Raw genomic sequence first — 21,307 nt, 5'->3', positions numbered from 1 at the left:
ATTTCTCTACCATAAGCCGACTCCAAAGGCGTTTCAGACAATTTGGCAGTACATCCAACAGCCATTGTTGTGCCATTCATCCACGACCATCACCTCATGTTGCAGCATGATAATGCACGGCCCCATGTTGCGAGGATCTGGACACAAATCCTGGAAGCTGAGAACATCCCAGTTCGTGCATGGCCAGCATACTCACCGGACATGTCACCCACTGAGCATGTTTGGGACGCTCTGGATCGGTGTATACGACAGCGTGTTCCAGTTCCTGCCAATATCCAGCAGCTTGGCACAGCCACTGAAGAGGAGTGGACCAACATCCCACAGGCCACAATCAACAACCTGATCAACTCTATGCCAAGGAGATGTGTGGCACTGCGTGAGGCAAATGGCGGTCGCACCAGATACTGACTGGTTTTCTGACCCCCCCCCAGACTCCCCCAATAAAGCCCAGAGTGGCCTTTTATTGGGGCCAGCCTAAGACACACCTGTGCAATGACCATGCTGTCTAATCAGTATCTTGACATGCCACACCTGTGAGGTGGGATGGATTATCTCGGCAAAGGAGAAGCCCTCACTTACACTGATCTGTGAAGAATATTTGAGAGAAATGGTTCTTTTGTGTAAATAGAAAATGTTTTAGATCTTTGAGTTCAGCTCATGAAAAATGGGAGCAAAAAAGTGTTTAAGTGTTTATATTTTTGTTCAGTGTCTATAAAACTATACAAACGTATTCTGACGTCATGGAAACAGAAGTGAGAAAGATAAAATGTATTGAGATATTTAAAACATTTATTCAACAGTTAAAGTGCAGAAAGAACTAAAGCATGAAGTTTAAGGTTCAGTTCCCGTCAGATGGCTCTGACACACGACTGCTCTCACAAAACACTTTCATTTGCCTGCTCACACACATGCAGCTAACACATGCTAACAAAGGCTAACACATGCTAACTGATGCTCGCACTAATTGAAACAGAAGTGGATACTTAAATACTGACTGAAGAGACTCATTAGCATCATTAGCTTGTTGGAACAGGGTCTCTCTGCTCTTCAGGTGTACGTCAGTCCGACTCTGATTGGCTGCTCAATCATATTTGGTCCCTCTTCTTTCTTCTTGTAGCCAAGTCTTTTTTAGTGGCTGTGTTTCCACGGCAACTAATAAACAAATCAGAAGCCAATACAGTAAACTCATGATGTCACTTGAGACAGGTGAAGCTTTTTAGTCTTTGTCTCTTTTGTTTTAGTTTTCACCAGTTCAGCCTGGAAACCACGACTGGCAACGCCTCCATCAGTGATCACCTGTATGAACACCTGTTTGACACCTGCTGATGTGGGCGTGGTCAGAGGTACATGGGGGCTGTGTCTCAATTCACGGGCCAGGCTGCATTTAAAGACTGAATGTGTCCCAGCCGTCCATCCTAACGTAACGAGGATTCAAGTAACAGGATTTTAACCCAGTGGAACGACTAACTCACCTGACCTCAGTGACGCTGGCCGACATTTCTAACTAGCTACATGGAGAAGGTTTTGGTGAGTTTTGTTTTGTTTTTGTCACGTTTGAAATGAAGCGTTGGTGATACAACAGCAGTTCCTGCCCGGTTCATGGCGACATGAGGTAAGGGTCAAAGGTCGAAGGTAAAGGCGGGAACAGGTGGACACAGACCACACTGTGGCCCCTGAACTGAGACACAGCTTTTGTCTCTCAAACATCCCATTTGAAATGAAAGTTAGTGGTTACTATGGTGACACAGAACGCCACCTCCTCATTGGATGCCGTGCACAGAATATGTGGAGACGGTCAGTCCTTCAGCAGCAGGTGAGGAGGCGGAGCTCCAGGAGCCACGGCAGAGGTCAGGGGGCAGAGGTCACGGCTGTTGAGCAGAGACTGTCGTCGTTTCCTGAGAGGAACGCTATTGGTCAGGGTCTGAGGAGACACAGACAGGATCCTGTGCTGTGATTGGCTGAAGGGAGGCAGCATGGCATGAGAAAAACACGTGGACGGGATGGTTCAGATTAGGGTGGGAGGTAGAGTGTGACAAACAAATTCAATTGGGGGGGGGGGGCTGAGCAAAACCTTTTTAAGGTGTGAAAGTTGCTCTAGAAGCTCTAGATTCATCTCATCATTCATGACAGGTGTCACTGCGGCGTTCAGGTGGACATAAAGGTGGATGAAGCAAACGCTCTCATAACTTCACAACACGAAAAAACAGAGAGAGAAGAATCTGACATCATCAAGAAACAGTTTGGTGACAGAAACAGAATGTCTTTTTACCTCGAAAGCTCATTCAGTTCATTCATTCATGATGCGTTTTTAATGCGGAGTCAGTACTTTAAATTCATCATCTGCACAATTTACTGACCCTCAACTTATCACTTCAAAGCGCCTTCATTTTAGAATTAACGGATGACACAGATGCTACTTTTTTAAGGATATTTTACCTCTTTAAAAGCCTTAATGAATGCATAAAATCTCTCTTTTAATTACAGTGTTGTAATAAATTGATGAAGCGAGTACTTATCCCCAAATTATCTGACAAAATATGATGTTATTACATAGCACATTAGGTGGTATCTAAAGTCGTTCTGTGATTTTTAAGGGATATTTATCCTTAAAACAGCCTTTTTAAACTTAAAGTTTGGTGTGTAGGATTCAGGGAATGTTCAGCTCCTCTTCGTCAGTCAGAGATGTTTCTACAGTAGCCCAGAGTGGACAAATTAAACTCTGGCTCAAGAGGGACTTTCATGTTTTTAGGGGCCACAGTAGGAAGGGTGAGGCAAGGGGTGTGCAGTTGGCTGCAATCTGCAACCTCACCACTAGATGCCGCTAAATCCTACAAACTGGACCTTTTAGACAAGCCATTAAAACCCCCACAACTTTAAGTCTGAATTTGTAGTAAATTTGTTGTGCTGTTTTGAAAATTTACCCCTTTAAAAAACCCTTAATCGATACAGAAAATCATATATATCAATATTTTAGAACTCCTTGATATATTCCTTTGTCCAAATCTGATAAACCTGTGATATATCTGAATACTGACAGTATTCAATTAAAATCTCATTAATTACATGACAAGATAACGAGAACCATAATAACTCTTTGGTCATGAAGAGCTTTTCAAATGAAGGTATTTTTGTGCAGGTTATTTTTTGGGGCATTGTCCGTCGTAATGAATAAAACAGGTTTAAAGACAAACAGGAAACAGAAGACCGACATGCACCAGAGGTCGGTTAACGCCATGCGGCGCTCCAAGTAAAGGTGTTTTTAAGTGGTTTCGTTTTTCACATTAAAGGACAAATGAAGGATGACTGACTACCAACACGCTTATTTGGATTAAGATGTTGAAGTGTTTTCAGGGGAAATTTAGAGTTAATTGAGGGAATCTGAAGGCTTTATTGTGCACATTTATAATAATAATGACATCACTGACCAGGCGGAGGCGCTGTGCGTACTTTGACTCTGGTTCATCTGGTTTTCTGCTCGGCACGGCAACGTGCCATCGCTGCAGCTCTGCCTTCATCTCCACTGGGCTGAAGAGGACTGCTGGGTCGGCTTGGCGACGGTTAATCAGCTCCACCAAACGCTCCTTGTAGTGCAACCTGCCAGAACAGATGGGTGGAGACTGTACACCTGATAATAAGACCAACAAATCTGTGCAGGTAATCTGAAATCAGTATATTCAGACTGGTATCTGTACTGAGTTCAGACTGGGATTATGCACTGGGATCAGACTGGTAGTTGTACTGGGTTCAGAGTGGTAGTGGTCTTACAGGCAGTAACCTCTGTATTCAGGTAAAGCAGGTCGTCCACAGGGCTCCTCCCGTCTGCCGCCATCGTCTCTCAGCTCCAAAACGAAACACGTCCCTGAAAATGTACATGTGTCAATCAAAGTGGGAGAGAAAAGATTCCACGTGATGAGCAGAGAGTGACCTTACCTGTCTGACTGGTGCCAGGAAAACTACCATTTGCTGGTTCCAACAAGGCAGGAGACACTCTGGAATACTGAGAGACAAGAAACAGAATCCACCTCATAAGTACTGTCCACACTAGAGGTCCATCAATTAATTAATTTACAGAGTAACTATTGAACAAACAGTACTAAACAAACAGTAGAAAACTACTAAATTAACAGTACTAGCGAAACTTTGCTCTGAGAGCAGGTGATGGCTGCACAGCCTCCACCGGAGGCCATACATCACCCTTAAGCATGGATGTCAAGGTAATGTCATTGTGTACCTGAGATACATCCAACCATTGTCTATACCCGACTATCCCTTTTCGGGGTTACGGGCGGCTGGAGCCTATCCCAGCTGTCAACGGGCGAGAGGCGGGGTACACCCTGAACCGGTCGCCAGTCGATTGCAGGGCAACATATAAAGACAAACAACCATTCACGCTCACACTCACACCTAAGCACAATTTAGAGTCACCAATTAACTTAATGAGCATGTTTTTGGTCTGCGGGAGGAAGCCGGAGTGCCCGGAGAAAACCCACACATGCACGGGAAGAACATGCAAACTTCACACAGAAAGGCCCCGCCTGACCCGGGGATCGAACCGGCGACCTTCTTGCTGTGAGGCACGTGCACTACCTGCTGCATACCTGAGATACTTTATATTTAAATGAAAGTTTACTTTATGTCGGGCAGCTTTATCTGTAAATCATGAGCATGATAAGGTTGTTGGTGAAGGTATGGCATCAATGACACATTAGAGTGCATTCAGAATTCAGAATGGGCAGAAACAACAGTCACATCTTGGTAAGCTAGCCAAGTCCACATGTATCCAGAGCAACATGTATCCAACCTGACATGTAATGTAGGTAGTAATGTGCAGTATTCAGGGTAATACACATGGACATAATGCACACTGTCCACTATACAAACGTCTGTTATTCACACTTCATCCTTTGTTGTACCTTGATAATGTCCAGCTGAGGCCATTTTATCACCAGTGCACCAACTGAGTCAGTATATTGGCCGATTAATCTGTTATCAGCTTTTCCCTGCTCCAAACTGCCACTATTATTTATTGCTCTATTTTTGGGGGGGCTTTTGCATTTCTTGATAGAGGAAAGTGACAATGGAAAGAAAGAGGAGAGAACAAAAAACTAATACTGTTATTGGCCTTTAAAAATCTTCTATCAGTCGACTTATAATGCATTTCCTGCATACAACTGAGTTCTCAAAGCAGGAGTCCTTCAGGTGGCTCTTACCCGTAGCAGAAGTTGTAGGCGTGGCACACTCCAGTCTCTGAGGTGGTAAAGGCAGTCTCTGGGGTGGTGGGCATGAAGACCTTTGGTTCCACAGTCGTCAGAGAAACCGCAGGCCTGAGAACATGCGATCACATAAAACATGGTTTTAAAGTCTTCGCTCTAAAACATCTGAGATCTGGACAAATTTAAAACCAATGACTCAGGAACTCAATCCTGGCCAAAGGGGCAAACAGTCCAAAGGATTTCATTCCATCTTAGGGCTCAAATGCACAACAGTTACCAGCATGGCCATCAATTCTTGGATTTCAACCAGACAAAGATTAAAAAGTAAAATCTTGTGTGAGACCACCCTTCCACAACACGAACATACTCCCAGTGGACAGACCGGAGATCCCCATGAAAATAAGGAGAAGGACAAGGGGATGCAGGGCTGGAGTAAAAGTGCTGTGACAAGAAAAGATGGTATAAATCTTATCTCTTATTATGGGGCATGAAAGATCTCTTCATAATAAGATGGGAGGGCTAACAGGACTAACCAGACCGCAGAGGGAGTACCAGGAGTGTGGCATCATGTGTTTCACTGAAACTTGGTTAACAGAGCTCACAACATACTCGCATGTTATGCTGGACAATTTTCAACTGCTGACAGCGGACAAGAGAGTGGTAAGAGGAAAGGTGGGGGCACAGCGATGTTGGTGTAACCCAGGACACATCAGGATAAAAGAGGAGTGCTGCACCAGCGACACCGAGCTGTTAGCATTTGGCCATATTACCTTCTGTGGGGGTTCTCGTACGTCATCGTGATACCGGTGTACATCCCCCCATTGACTGATGCTGCAGCAGCATGCAAGCTACTTCACACTGTAGTCTCCCAACTGCCAGACATGGCAAGGAGGGACTGCTTTGAGATCACTGACTGGGATGTGTTGTGCAGTCCACACGGGGGAGGACATCGACAGTTTGACAACCTGCATCACGGACTACATCAACTTCTGTGTGGAAAACACTGTGCCTACAAAGAAGGTAGGGTGTTTCCCTAAGTGCCTTCCTGGGAACAATGCCAGAGAGGTTTGGAGGATCTGAAAACCATCTCAGGTCACAGCAGTGACAGTGGGAGGAGCCCAGAATCTGGAGACCAGGAGTGGGCAATACTTTGATCTCTTCCAATGGCAAATTGTATTAAATTGTGGGTTATTCTGATAGCAGCCAGTCGTGCTATGGTGAGGGTTTATGAGATTTGTTAGAATCTGAGCTTTGGGAGTCCTGTTTAACAGTTTTATAAGAGTAACAAATGTCTCACCAAAATTCATGCATTGTAAAAAACCACATGAAAAATGCCGTTCAATCATGACAGAGTAGATGACAGTAGAACCTGGCAGTCCATGACAGTAGAAACTGAGAGTGGATGACAATAATAAACTGACAGTAGATGACAGTAGAAACTGACAGGACATGAAAGTAGAAACTAACAATGAATGACAGTAAAAAAACTGACAGTAGATGACAGCAGAAATACAGTGGATGACAGTAGAAACTGACAGTAGATGACAGTAGAAACTGACAGTAGATGACAGTAGAAAATGACCGTAGATGACAGTAGAAACTGACAGCAGATGACAGTAGAAAATGACCGTAGATGACAGTAGAAACTGACAGGACATGAAAGTAGAAACTAACAATGGATGACAGTAAAAAAAGTGATAGTAGATGACAGCAGAAATACAGTGGATGACAGTAGAAACTGACAGTAGATAACAGCAGAAACTGACAGCAGATGACAGAAGAAACTGACAGTAGAAACTGAGAGTCGATGACAGTAGAAAATGACAGTAGATGGCAGCAGAAACACAGTGAATGACAGTAGAAACTGACAGTAGATGACAGTAGAAACTGACAGTAGATGACAGTAGAAAATGACCGTAGATGACAGTAGAAACTGACAGTAGATGACAGTAGAAACTGACAGTAGATGACAGTAGAAAATGACCGTAGATGACAGTAGAAACTGACAGTAGATGACAGTAGAAACTGACAGTAGATGACAGTAGAAAATGGCCGTAGATGACAGTAGAAACTGACAGCAGATGACAGTAGAAACTGAGTCGATGACAGTAGAAAATGGCAGTAGATGACAGTAGAAACTCACAGAACCGAGGGTGAAGGGCTGACTGCAGCCTCCACAGAACTGATGCTGACACTGACTGCAGGTGAAGTGAAGACAGCCCCCTTTAGACAGACTGAAGACAAATTGACACTTTGGACACTCTGAGGAGAAACAGACACACATTAGAGTCAAAATAGAAGAACACATTAAAGACAATACACACCAAACACACATACATTCATCTATAGACATAAAAGCAACTACAGACAGTAGAAACTTTTTCCACTGGTCCTCCTAACACCAGGTGTTTCAGGTCTTGGTGTTAGAAGGACCTGGTTTCAGGTCCTGGTGATGTTGTGTTTGTACCAATGCTGTTGTAGCAGAGAAAGGTGGTGTTGTGGTGGTCTGGCAGGTTCTGCTGCTGCCAGAGTCTGAACTGCTGACAGGATAGACCCTGATGTTGAGGAGACCACTGCAGACACAAAGAAGTTGTAATCAGGTTCATGTTAGTGACAGTGTTACTGTATAGGTTCTGATGTGTGATCAGCTGTGGGAGCTTGTGTGTGTGTGTGTGTGTGTGTGTGTGTGTGTGTGTGTGTGTGTGTGTGTGTGTGTGTGTGTGTGTGTGTGTGTGTGTGTGTGTCTTACAGGTGATCTGCACTGACAGCAGGTACTCTTCTTACAGCTGGGACAGTCCATTCTCAACCTGTCAGCTTCATGAAGCATCCCAAATGAACACTGAAATGCACATGCACATAAACACACACAGACACACACGCAGGCGACAGGTGTAATGAGCACCTCAGTCATTGATGTTGTTGATCTGTATCTGGATGATGACATCTGACCGACAGGTCTTTTAATTAAAAACGCTTTTTCATTGTGAAATGAGATGGGTGGTAGGCCAGGTAGGGGGATCCCATGCGAGAGGTCCTGATCTAGTATCTGATATAGTCCCTGGGGTCCTGATCTAGTTGCTGGGCCCTGCTCTATTGTCAAACATCCTGATCTAACTGTTGGGGTCATGTTCTAGTCTCTGAGGTCCTTACATGAGCACACCAACGGAAGTTTGGCATCTCCTGCAGAGCTCGATCTCTTAGTTTCCTCTGGAAGAGTTCGTGAAAGTGAGGAGGCAGGAAGTGACGGATCTGCACACAAACAAACAAACAAACAAACAAACAAACAAACAAACAAATGATTCTTTGGATTTCCAGAACACTGAACTAAAGACAGAACCAGGAGGTGAAGATGTGAAGGTGTTCTCCAGGTGAGTACAGAAAATCCAGCCTGATGGACACAGTAGTGTTTACTAAGCTTAGATTTATCATCGTGAAATTAAACAGGCTGCAGCTCACAAACTAGTTCTTGTGCAAGAATTAATTGTTTACAGCCACTAACTACTAGGGTTGGGGCTCGCAGGCGAGCGTCAGGTGGCCGGGTCTTTGCCCACGGGTCCCGGCCGGGCACAGTCTGAAGGAGCGACGTGGGCCCGCCTTCCTGTAGGCCCACCACCCGCAGGAAGGATCAGAAGGGGCTGGTGCAATGCGATATGGGTAGCAGTCGCGGGCGGGGGCCCCGACGATCCAATCCCTGGACAACGACTCTGGCTATGGGGACATGGAATGTGACCTCGCTGGGGGGGAATGAGTCTGAGCTAATGCAGGAGGTTGAGCGGTACGGCTAGAGATAGTCGGGCTCACCTCCATGCACAGTCTTGCCGTAGTTGCCCGCGGAGTTGCCCGCGGTGAGAGGAGGCGAACTGGTGTGGGCTTGCTTATAGCCCCCCAGCTCAGGCGCCATGTGTTGGAGTTCTCCCCGCTGAGCGAGAGGGTCGCTTCCCTGCGCCTTCGGGTCGGGGATAGGTCTCTCGCTGTTGTTTCGGCCTATGGGCCGAACAGCAGTGCAGAGCACCCGGCCTTGGGTCCCTGGGAGGGGTACTGGAAAGTGCTCCAACCGGGGACTCCATTGTTCTGCTGGGGGAGTTCAATGCTCATGTGGGTAGCGACAGTGATACCTGGAGGGGTGTGATTGGGAGGAATGGCCCTCCCGATCTAGACCCGAGTGGTGTTCTGTTATTGGATTTCTGTGCTAGTCACAGTTTGTCCATAACGAACACCACGTTCAAGCATAAGGGTGTCCATCAGTGCACGTGGCACCAGGACACCCTAGGCCAGAGGTCAATGATCGACTTTGTAGTCGTATCATATGACCTTCAGCGGTATCTCGGGTAAAGAGAGGGGCTGAGCTGTCCCTCCATGTTCAAGCATAAGGGTGTCCATCAGTGCACGTGGCACCAGGACACCCTAGGTCGGAGGTCGATGATCGACTTTGTAGTTGTATCATCTGACTTTCAGCTGTATCTCGGGTAAAGAGAGGGGCTGAGCTGTCAACTGATCACCACCTGGTGGTGAGTTGGATTCGCTGGCAGGGGAGGAAGCGGGACAGACTTGGCAGACCCAACTCCTACCTCTGGGAGAGCTTCGACCAGATTCCGAGGGAGGTTGGAGACATTGAGTCCGAATGGACCATGTTCTCCACTTCCATTGTTGATGCCGCTGTCCGTAGCTGTGGCTGTAAAGTTGACGATGCCTGTCGTGGCGGCAACCCCTGAACCCGGTGGTGGACACTGGAAGTAAGGGATGCTATCAAGCTGAAGATGGAGTCCTATTGGGCGTGGTTGGCTCATGGGACTCCTGAGGCAGCTGACGGGTACCAGTAGGCCAAGCATGCAGCAGCTCGAGCAGTTGTAGAAGCAAAAACTTGGGTCTGGGAGGAGTTCGGAGAGGCCATGGAGGAGGACTACCGGTCAGCCTCAAGGAAATTCTGGCAAACTGTTCGGCGCCTCAGGAAGGGGAAGCAGCTTTCTGTCAACACTGTTTACAGTGGAGGTGGGGAGCTGTTGACCTCGACTGGGGATATTGTCGGGCGGTGGAAGGAATACTTCGAGGATCTCCTCAATCCCACTGTCATGTCTTCTGTAGAGGAAGCAGAGACTGGGGACTTGGAGATCAATTCATCCATCACCGGGACTGAAGTCACTGAGGTAGTTTGCAAGCTCCTCGGTGGCAAGGCACCAGGGGTGGATGAGATCCGCCCTGAGTACCTCAAGTCTCTGGATGTTGTAGGACTGTCTTGGTTGACACGCCTCTGCAACATCGCGTGGCAGTCAGGAACGGTGCCTCTGGACTGGCAGACTGGGGTGGTGGTCCCTCTTTTTAAAAAGGGGGACCGGAGGGTGTGTTCTAACTATCGGGGATCACACTCCTCAGCCTCCCTGGGAAAGTCTATTCCAGTGTACTGGAGAGGAGAATCCGGCCAATAGTCGAACCTCGGATTCAGGAGGAACAATGTGGTTTTAGTCCTGGCCGTGGAACACTGGACCAGCTCTATACCCTCCACAGGGTGCTTGAGGGTTCATGGGAGTTTGCCCAACCAGTCCACATGTGCTTTGTGGACTTGGAGAAGGCATTCGACCGTGTCCCTCGCGTCATTCTGTGGGAGGTGCTCCAGGAGTATGGGGTTGGAGGCCCTCTGTTGAGGGCTGTACAGTCTCTGTACAACCGGAGCAGGACCTTGGTCAGCATTGCCGGCAGTGAGTCAGACCTGTTCCCAGTGCATGTTGGACTCCAGCAGGGCTGCCCTTTGTCACCGGTTCTGTTCATCATTTTTATGGACAGAATTTCTAGGCGCAGCCAGGGGCCGGAGGGGGTTCGGTTCGGGAGCCGGCAGATTTCATCTCTGCTTTTCACAGATGATGTTGTCTTGTTGGCTCCCTCGTGCCAGGACCTTCAGCATGCACTGGGGCGGTTCGCAGCCGAGTGTGAAGCAGCCGGGATGAGAGTCAGCACCTCCATTTACTTGCTTACGTTTCTCTTCATATCGCACAAGTCTTTCGCCTTTTACCAAAGACTTCCGTGGAGAGGAACACCAATGAGTTGCACCTATTTCTGGATGGCTCTGCCTCTTGGCTGAGCCTTGTGGTGGCATGGTGGCTCGGTGGTAACGCTGTCGCCTCACAGCTAGAAGGTGCTTGCTGCTGGGCGTGTCCTCCACAATGCCTTTGGTGCATGCTGCTTGAGGAAAAATAAGGGGCCTTTCTGTGTGGAGTTTGCACGTTCTCCCCGTGTTCACCTGGGGTATTCTCCATAAAAAAAAATACCCCCACTAAAAACATGCAAGAAGATCACCACCTGACCAATGGTGACGAAAAGGAACTGGTCCCCGGGCGCTGGGGTATCCTCCATAAAAAAAAAATACCCCCACTAAAAAAAAAAAAATACCCCCACTAAAAACATGCAAGAAGATCACCACCTGACCAATGGTGACGAAAAGGAACTGCTGGTCGACTGGCAGCCCACCGCTCCTGGTCTGCCGTGGAGGAAGGACTGACCATGGATGGGTCAAATAGCGGGATGGAATTTCACATATGCATGGCGTGTACAGTTTACTCCTCAACTGCATGTTGTGTGTAAAAAATGTTCTTCTTCTTCTTCTTCTTCTTCTCCAAGTCCAAGGCCATGGTTCTCGACCGAAAAAGGTGGCTTGCTCCCTTCAGGTTGGGGGAGAGTTCCTGCCTCAAGTGGAGGAGTTTAAGTATCTTGGGATCCTGTTCACGAGTGAGGGAAGGATGGAGCGTGAGATTGACAGGCGGACCGCATTACTGTGGCCGCTGTACCGGTCTGTCGTGGTGAAGAAGGAGTTGAGCCAAAAGGCGAAGCTCTCGATTTACCGGTCAGTCTACGTTCCTACCCTCACCTATGGTCATGAACTTTTTGGTCATGACCGAAAGAACAAGGTCCCGGATACAAGCGGCTGAAATGAGTTTCCTCCACAGGGTGGCGGGGCACTCCCTTAGAGATAGGGTGAGGAGCTCTGTCACCCGGGAGGAGCTCAGAGTAGAGTCGCTGCTCCTCCACATCGAGAGGAGTCAGCTGAGGTGAGGCCCACCGAGAGGAGGCCCCGGGGAAGACCCAGGACACGCTGGAGTGACTTTGTCACTCGGCTGGCCTGGGAACACCTCGGGATCCCCCCGGAAGAGCTAGGGGAAGTGTCCGGGGAGAGGGAAGTCTGGGCATCCCTACTCAGACTGCTCCCCCCGTGACCTGGCCCCGGATGAAGCGGGAGAAAATGGATGGATGGATGGATGGATGGATGGATGGATGGATGGATGGACAGCCACTAACTAGCAGAAGGAACTGTTGTGTTGCTGTCCTGCTGAAAATGTTACAGCTTGTGACGGTACAGTGACTTCCTGTTTACATAAATGGTAAGTCTTGATTGGACAGGTGCCTTCAGACCTCCTCACCTGAGTGTCCAGCAGGTTGAAGTAGTCCATGGACTCCTCCATCCCTCCCTGACCTCTAATATCAGGTCTACCACACTGAGGACAAACCAGCTGATCGATGCTCTTCTCTTTAATGGCTGACGAGAAAAATGTCTTAAAACACGTCTGACACAGGAAACAGGAGCAGTGAGTCATGGTGATGATCTGCAGGAAATACATACAGAGAAGGAGATGAATGAGGCGGCCTGGTCTCTGATTGGTTGAGTCAGATGAGGTGTCTCTCACCTTACTGAAGGACACCTGCTCCTGACATATGGGGCAGCTGTGAGTCAGAAACTTGAGGGCTGATGGGAAATCTCTGTTGAGTTGGACCGCCTCCATGACATCCCCAGGGGAGAAACTCTGCCCCTCCATGGTCATCAGAGACATGAAGATGGATGCCTGGTTCGGAGGAAGATGAGACACCATCTGAAAGGGGATGAGGAAGAAGGGGAAGAATAGACCATCTGAGACTTGCTGAGATCTGTTGAAACCCAGTGGTCCTCCTCACCTTGATGTGATCCACTCCAGCTGCTGTTTGTGACTGAGGTCTCTCAGTACAAAGGTCTTCATGGGGTCCAGCTGCTGGTCCAGGACCTGGACCCAGAAGCACAGAATCCGCTGTGTGTCTGTCTCTCGCTGCTTCTAACTGGACCATTTGTACAGGTGGCTCACCCTGCTGGTCTCTACTGGACTCTCTGTCCAGTCTCAGAGCTCTCATCATCCTGCTGAGAGGGTCTGCAGGAGGGACACCTGCAGAGACAAGGACGAGGTGGAGTTACACTCCTACAGCAGCACTGTGACAGACTGTGGTACTATGATGGACTGCAGTACTGTAGTAGACAGCAATAATGTGTGGGACTGTAGTACTGTGATGGACTGTAGAATTCTGGTAAAACGTAGTACTATGACTGACTAGCACTGTGACAGGCTTTAGTATTGTTGCGGACTGTAATACTGCCACAAACCCTAGAACCTGTGGCAGACTGTAGTACTGCGACAGACCCTAGGACCTGTGGCTGACTGTACTACTGTCACAGTAGTATTGTAATGATTAGTACTATTAGCTGCTCCTGTTGGCTTTGTACTCATGGATGTACACACTAGATCACCGTGATACTGAAGGCAGCTTAAAAACTTGATGAATATGAGGTTCTGCAGTCTTCCTCTCTGGTTTCTCAGTGGATTTCTGGAGGTTTATTCTGGATCATCAAAGACAATGATCTCCTCAGGAAGTGAAGTCACACTGGATGGCATCGACATGTTTTCATTTCATTCATCCATCATGCCAGCTTTAAAGAAGTGAGTGGGAGGCAGAGCAAGCCTTTGAAGGATAGAAGTGTCATGTGGCCATACTTATGGTTCCTAAAGTCTCAAAAAGCAGAACAGGAGTCAGAGCATTTAGCTATCAAGCTCCTCTCCTGTGGAACCATCTTCAGTCTTTGTCCGGGAGGCAGACACTGTCTCTACATTTAAGAGTCGTCTTAAAACTGTCCTCTTTGATAAAGCTTATAGTTAGGGCTGGCTCAGGCTGGTCCTGGACCAGCCCCTAGTTATGCTGCTATAGGATTAGACTGTCGGGGGACCTCCAAAGATACACCGAGCTCCTCTGTCCTTCTGTCCCTCTCCATCCGCACGCTCTCATGTCCTACCACGGCGTCTTACTAACTTAGCTCCTTCCCCGGAGTCTCTGTGCTTTGTCGTCTTGCAGGTTCCCATGGACAGTGGCTGAATCTGGATTGTGGATTTCAGCTGCGTCTCCTGCCTTGGCCCTGCCTGACATCCACTGCAACTGCTACTGCTGTTATTACATCCACTGTCACTGTTACTGTGACTGCATGTCTGTCTGTCTGTCTGTCTGTCTGTCTGTCTGTCTGTCTGTCTGTCTGTCTCTCTCTCCCTCTCTCTGTCTCTCTCTCCCTCTCTTGCTCTTCCTCTCTCACCCAACCGGTGGAGGCAGATGGCCGCCCACCCAGAGTCTGGTTCTGCTCGAGGTTTCTGCCTGTTAAAAGGAAGTTTTTCCTCGCCACTGTCGCCAAGTGTTGCTCATGGGGGAATTGTTGGTTTCTTTGTAGATAAAGAGTTTGGTCTGTACCAGCTCTATATGGAAAGCGTCCTGAGACAACTTCTGTTGTGATTTGGCGCTATACAAATAAAATTGAATTGAATTGAATTGAACCTGTATATATAGCCGCATGCACCTGTTCATTAACATCAACTCAGGTGTTTCCTGGTACTGTCTCACCTGAGGAGGAGCTCAAGAAGGGGTTGTTGGAGGAGGAAGATGGAGGAGCACTGAAGTCAATCCCGAGCAGCTCCTCCGTGTATGACCTCCCCACCCTCACCTCCCCACTCTGCTCCCATTTACTGGCTGCAAAATAGGGGAGGGGCTTTGTGAGGTCACCATGGAGACAAACATGAGAGCATTCAACATTTAGCATGCTGAACAGTTGTTGCGTTAATATGCGTGGAACAGTTGTTATGCACATGACCATCAGTTTACCTTTCTGTCCGGACAGGTAAGAAGAGTGATCATGGCTGTGTGGAGATGAGGAGGTGATGGGAGGGGTGGGGTGGGAGATGGAGGTGGAGGTGGAGTTCTGGATGCTGCAGGAGGAGAAAACAAAAGGATAACTCTGCTTTTATGTTTTTCACTTCATGTGTTGGCTGAGAGCAGGAGGTCTGTTCAGTTATTGATTATCAACAGTAACCACTGATAAATATCATGAACTCCACAGGATGAGAGCAGACGTTTACACTGCACTCACTGACCTTCCTGCTGACTGTGACACCTGTACACCTGCGGCAGGCGGGGCTTGTACAGCAGTCCTGGCATAGAGGGGCGTGTCCTTCTGGAAGGCCTGCCTCATCTCTGACACAAGCAGTAGCAGGTTGGACACACCCTGGCAGGAAGTGACACAGACAACATGATCAACACCTTTAACTCACACCTTAATATCATCTAGACTTTCTGCAGTAAGTTTCCACTTCAATCATATTAATGAGAATTTTTTCCGACAATAACTAAAATCGAATTAATTAATTTTCTTAGTGGAAGAATCTGTCTCGGTTTTCAGTTTAAGAGACAAGCCACCTTATCATGGTGAAGTGTGCACCCACAAGACCTTTGTTGGACAACAGCTCCTATTAGCTCAACCAAGGCAAACTGGTTCCAGCTAAGGCATCAGAATACAAGAGATTCCAGTAAACTTTCAAAGCAAGGAAAATGCTACCTCACGCTGAACAGAAAAACCAGGGGCTTCTCCCAGAGCCAGGCCTGGGAGTGGAGGTGGCTGGGGAAGGGCCTGGTGGCCCGGCTTACCACCATGGACCCTGGCTCAGCCTAAAGGGCTACTGTCTGGCCTGCTCATAACATGTGCTTTCAGTACTCATGACTTCCAATACTGTTTTCAGCAGGGAGGAGAAGTGCTGGACGGATGATACTGTCAGATGGTTGAAAGAACACTTTGAGGAACTCCTGAACCCGACTGGCTGGACCTCCATATAGGAGGCACAACTGCAAGACTCAAGGGAAGACATGCCCATGTCCCTGAGGTAGTTTAAAATCTCTCCAGTGGCACCAGGTGTGGACAAGATTCACCCTGAGATGCTGAAAGCTCTGGTCATTGTTGGGCTGTCTTGGCTGACTCTTCAGTGTCTCGTGGTGGTGGTGGGGGCCAGTATCTGTGAAGTTCCAGACCGTGGTGGCGGTTCACATTTTTAAAAAGTGGACCAGAAGGTTAACACTATCAGGGAATCACATGGTAGAGGCCTCCTTGGGAAAGCTTCTGTCGGGCTGCTGAAAGTGGTTCTTTTGCTTAGCCTGGTGCCCCGCTACACTGGACATAGTTAAGCTAACTAACCAGCTAACTAACCAGATTAACTACCCCAGTCTGGCTGAACATGCAAAGTGTGTCTTACATGAGTCCAGTTTTTCAGTCCATCCAGACTGATGTTGCCAGAGGCGTCCACACAGGGACAGGATGAGCTGATCACCATGGAGACAGAGGGACAGACGTAACAGCGAGGTCGGGACACTGGGTGGGTCTCATGAAGCCAAATGCACACTGGGATATTGTACTCACTTCCTGTAGAGATACATGACATCAAAGAGTCAAACCAAAGGAGACCAGAACAGACCAGATTGATTCAGACTAGACCACAACCCAGACCAGTATGGACTGGGCTAGACCTGACCAGATCAGGCCAGAATAAACCTGGGCAATAATGAATCCACCCAGGATAGACTGATAGACCAGATGAGACCAGACCAGAGTAACGCAGACCAGATGACATGCTACACATAGTTCTTTTTCTTTTCATTTCTTTTGACTCATACACCCATCAGCCACAACACGAAAAGCATGTACCTATTGTTGTGAGGGGCTTGGACACAGGACCTCTGAGGGTGGCCGGTGGTGTCTGGCACCAGAATGTTGGCAGTAGGTCCTTTGGGTTCTGCAGGTTGCAAAGTGGGGCCTCCGTGGATCTACTCGTTCTGGTGCATCCTGCGGATGCTTGGTTGGATTCAGATCTGGAGAGTTTAGGGGCCAGGTTGGCACCTTGAGCTCTTTGTCATGTTCTTCCGGTCATTCCTGAATGGTTTTTGCAGTGTTGTAGGGCTCATCATCCTGCTTTGAAGGGTCACAACAGGGAATGCTGTTGTAGTGAGGGAGTGTAATGCGTCAGTGTTGTTTAGTTGGGTGGTACACGTCAAAGTAACATCCACATAACTACCAGCACCCAAAGCTTCCCAGCAAACGCTGCATGGTAACAAGATGATCAGTGTTACTCACTTCACCTGTCAGTGGGCCTAATGTTGTGGTTGATGGGTGTAAAGGAAGAATTATTTGACTTTGTTATCTTTGGATCTCAGATGGTTCATGAGGTGATGATGGTGATGATCAGCTGTGGTAGAAGAAGTGGTGGGGCAGAGTTTATCTGAGTAAAGTACACATTGTTTGACAAAAGTCAAAGCTGGTTTAAATCAGCGATCAGTTTGGAGTGTCTTCACGCCCGTTTCATTTTGTAGCTGTTAGATGAACAAAAGTTGGCGGCTCGGACATATGCAACGTCACTTAAAGCTGACTGAAACAAAATCCTTTTCGACCCATATTTAATTGAATGTAATGTTTGAGGTGATAAAGTGTATTTTTTATAACTATATACTGTCTGTATTTATTTAATGCTTGCAGCATTTTTAAATAAAGTTGGTTCAGGGTCAGTTTCTTCTGAGGTCCATCACAGTCAGTGTTTGGAGCTGAGGACTGATGAAGATTCACAGTGAATAATGATAAAAATAAAAGAAAAAAAAAAGAAATTCTCTCTCATTCTGGATAAACGACTTCAGCTGCTCACAGTCTCAAAGGGGGACAGGTCTGGACTGCAGGCAGCCAGTGTAGAACCTAAACTCTTTCACTCTGAAGCCATGCTGCTGTAAAACTGCAGAATTAGTTTGTTCATGGGCCTGCTAGAATAAGCAGAACGTCCCTGAAGAAGATGTCCGTTGGGTGGCAGCATTAATGGAGCCTTCACAAGTGTGCAGGTGACCCATCAGCACTAACACACCTGCAGACCAGCACAGAGGTTGGTTGCTGAACATCAAGCTGGATCAATCTGGATGGTCATAGTCCTCTTTAGGCCAGAGGACATGACGTCCAAAACAGTCTGAAATGTGGACTGGTCAGAACAGCACACGTTTGTTGCTGACATCTGGCTTTGGTATAGCGGTCAAGCAATATAGGTTTTTCAAAAGTGGACTCCAATATTTATAGAGCCGACGGTCAACATGCACTGCCGATGTCATGTTGTTTATTGCAATGGATAAAATACAACAATTAAAATGAATTAAATAATAATAATAACAAATGAGATGCAACTACTACATTTATATGAATATATATTTAACAGTAAAATGATCATGTGCATTGAATGTTTGCTTCAGTAGATCTGCACTCTGTCTGTAAACAGCCTCAGTGGCCATAAGCTTTGTAAAAAAAGACTTATGAATGAAACACAGCGTTTAAAAGCATTCATCAGCAGACAGCAGCATCCCCTTTTTCTGAGAAAGAACTAACATTTATAAACAAACAAACAATCAAACAACAATGAACATTTATTTAGTACTAATATAAAAATTACTTCAACACAGAAAAAACACCTCGGACGCACATATTTTCGGTTTAATCGGCCTCGTCGGACATCGACAGACCCTGATTGTCTTAAAATGCCAGATGTCAGTTTTCTGAAGTGTTCATGTGGCAATTTCCTTCATACAGGTGTGCCAGTTTTTAATGCAGTACTGCCTCAGGGGTCAAAGGTTACAGGCATTCAGTGTTGGTTTTCAGACTTTGCCCTTATGTGCAGAGATTTCCCCAGATTCTCCCAGAATTTTGATGAGATTCTGGATTCTAGATGGTGAAATCTTTAAATCTCTTAGAACTGTTTGTTGAGAAACATTGTTCTTGCACTGTTGGACTATTTGCTCACAGTTTTTCGTACAGTGGTGAACTCGCTCCATCCTCAGTGATCGACTGAGTCTTTCCAGGACGCCCCTTTCGTACCCAATCATGACCTGTTACCAATGAGCCTGTTTACCTGTGGAATGTCTCAGGTCAGTTAGTGTCAGAGAGGATCAGATCAGGAAGTGATTGATCACCTCACTTCCTGTTTATTGATGTTTTACAAAGCATCACAAAATGTTCAGGAATCAGGGTTTTATAAGATTAGAAGATAAGATTTCACCTCACAGTCTCACCTTCATAGTGGACAGGAACAGTCCCGGCCAGGTAAACCAACTTCTTCTTCTCTTTGTTTGGAAAACCTGTCGGAGGTGACAACATGACACATTCATCTCCCTCGTCATTACTTGCTACTCATCAGTAATGAGTCAGCAGGGATACTTGAAAACACTTTGTTTACTATCTCTCTCAGTCAGATGTGAACACACAGACAAGGAAACATGCTGATGTCATTCAGTGAATAAACCTCCAGAAATCCACTGAGAAACCAGAGAAGACTCTGCAGAACCTGACAATCATCATGTTTTCAAGTTTCCTTCAGTATCTCAGTGATCCCGTCTGTACATCCATACACTGCTAACAGGAGCTGCTAGCAGATTCAGCAGACTGTGACTAAATATAAACAAATACAGGCTCAAAAACATGGCTAAAACTAACTATCTGACTCAGCAACATTGTAGGTTGTCCCCTCCCCCCAAAAGGATTATGGGAACTGTAGTTCCCATCCACAGGACAGACGAGGGGGTTGCCACTGTGTCAGATTGAAAAAACCATATCTGCAAAGTGTGGCAGCACACGAATACGCTTTTACTCTGAAATACAGGAAGGAAGTATAGTTACTACTGAATGAATGAAAGTGACTAGAAACCTTTTCTACTTACAGTAAAAGTCCACATAGAGACGAAGATCAGAAAACACTGAGCGAACCCTCTGAAGATCAGCCAGGGTCTCTACTGGATAACTGTACTGACACTGAGGAGGTGCAGGAGGAGGAGGAGAAGGAGATGAGACGAGGAGGGGTAATGGAGGTGGAGGAGAGGTGAATGGAGAGGAAGAGAGGAAAGGATGAGGAAAAGGAGAGGCGCAGAAGACGAGGAAGTGATGAAGAGGAGAGGGAGAGGAGGAGTGGAGGGGTAATGGAGGGATGGAGGATGAGGAGGGAAGGAGGAAATGGGAGAAAAGGAGAAGGGAGAAAAAAAGAGTAAAGTATGAGGAAAAAGGAGAGGAAGAGGAGAAAAGAGGAGGAGAGGAATTAAAAGGATGAGGAGAAGAGGAGAAGTGAAGGGAGAGGAAGAGAAGAGAAGATGAGAGGAGGGAGGGACAGTGAGGAAAGGAGGAAAGGTAGAGGAGGAGATGAGGAACAGGAAATGAGGAGAAGAGGATGAGGGGAGGAAAAGACAGAGACAAAAAAGGAGGAACAGATAGAGGCAAGGAGGAGGAAAAGGGGAGGAGAAGTGAAGGAGACAAGAGGATGAAGAGTATGAGGGAAATGATAAAAATAAAGGGGTGGAGGTGGAGGAAGAAGAAAGGAGGAGGAGGAATGTATTGTGGAGGACAGCAGTGGAGAGGAAGAGGGGAGACGGAGGAAGAGGAGATACGGAGACAACGAGTTAGTTCATATTGTTTTTAGCATTTAGCTAATCTTCCCTGGTAGTCTCACTAGCTAGCCGGTTAGCAGCAGGTCAAGTGAAATGCTAAGTTGTTTTGATAAATAATAAAGTTTGATTTTGAATTGAAGTTGAAGACTTTAAGTTTCCTTCTTACCTCTGTTAGAGTCCGCAGCTCCGCCTCAGCTCCAACTTTTGGCATTTTATCCAAAAACACTCCTCATAACGTGCTTAAGTTCACCTGTTAATAAGCTAACAAGCTGCCTCTGGGAGGCAGTTATTTAAACGTGACACACCTACTTCCGCTTCCAGGTTTTCAAATTAAAAGCATGGAGTATTTCCATTTTCAAACATGATGCTAATTGGAGAAATATTAACTGTTGCGTTCACTGTCAGCTAATCCAGTTGGGTTTAAACTCTCTTTTTATCTTAAAAAGAAGAAGGTTTAAAGTAATAGTACAATCGACTTCAACTCTTCTTTTTCCAGGTCTGGAAGTTTCATCTTTTGATGTTTTTGTATTTTTTACTTACTGTAACAAACT

The 21,307-nt window shown here is 46.8% G+C and overlaps 1 protein-coding gene and 1 non-coding gene across 4 annotated transcripts; one reads left to right on the top strand and one right to left on the bottom strand.

The window, feature by feature from the left end:
* Nucleotides 1-771: 771 nt before the first annotated feature.
* On the bottom strand, nt 772-21,059 carry LOC139338335 (E3 ubiquitin-protein ligase RNF31). Of its 3 annotated transcripts, none has more exons than XM_070973246.1 (19): nt 20,923-21,059; nt 20,040-20,130; nt 19,395-19,460; nt 16,559-16,725; nt 15,410-15,540; nt 15,141-15,244; nt 14,883-15,008; nt 13,149-13,390; nt 12,884-13,066; nt 12,620-12,802; nt 8,364-8,462; nt 7,963-8,052; nt 7,681-7,786; nt 7,357-7,475; nt 5,211-5,324; nt 3,931-3,997; nt 3,766-3,859; nt 3,426-3,594; nt 772-1,921 (listed from the first exon to the last, which is right to left on the bottom strand). In XM_070973246.1, exons 1-19 carry the CDS (start codon nt 20,965-20,967, stop codon nt 1,796-1,798), a joined length of 2,322 nt encoding a protein of 773 aa, XP_070829347.1. In that variant the 5' UTR covers nt 20,968-21,059; the 3' UTR covers nt 772-1,795. The 3 variants fall into 3 exon arrangements, with proteins under 3 accessions (XP_070829347.1, XP_070829348.1, XP_070829349.1); XM_070973247.1 differs by having other exon boundaries at nt 12,884-13,039; XM_070973248.1 differs by lacking the exon at nt 772-1,921 and having other exon boundaries at nt 3,432-3,594; nt 3,776-3,859.
* Nucleotides 11,173-11,290, top strand: LOC139339757 (U5 spliceosomal RNA). Its single transcript, XR_011602885.1, has one exon. It is a non-coding gene; the product is annotated as a U5 spliceosomal RNA (small nuclear RNA).
* Nucleotides 21,060-21,307: the final 248 nt, after the last annotated feature.

Source organism: Chaetodon trifascialis, chromosome 11, assembly GCF_039877785.1.
Source record: "Chaetodon trifascialis isolate fChaTrf1 chromosome 11, fChaTrf1.hap1, whole genome shotgun sequence".
NCBI lineage: Eukaryota > Metazoa > Chordata > Actinopteri > Chaetodontiformes > Chaetodontidae > Chaetodon > Chaetodon trifascialis.
This window is presented reverse-complemented; position numbering and strand designations above follow the sequence as displayed.

Bases quoted from the DNA above. Each gene is read 5' to 3' on its own strand.
- LOC139338335 (XM_070973246.1), bottom strand. From the start codon at position 20,967: ATGCCAAAAGTTGGAGCTGAGGCGGAGCTGCGGACTCTAACAGAG. The intron at 16,726-19,394 runs GTGAGACTGTGA...GTATCTCTACAG, and splicing joins TGTTCCTGTCCACTATGAAG to GAAGTGAGTACAATATCCCA. The intron at 15,245-15,409 runs GTCAGTGAGTGC...CTCCTCCTGCAG, and splicing joins GTGTCACAGTCAGCAGGAAG to CATCCAGAACTCCACCTCCA.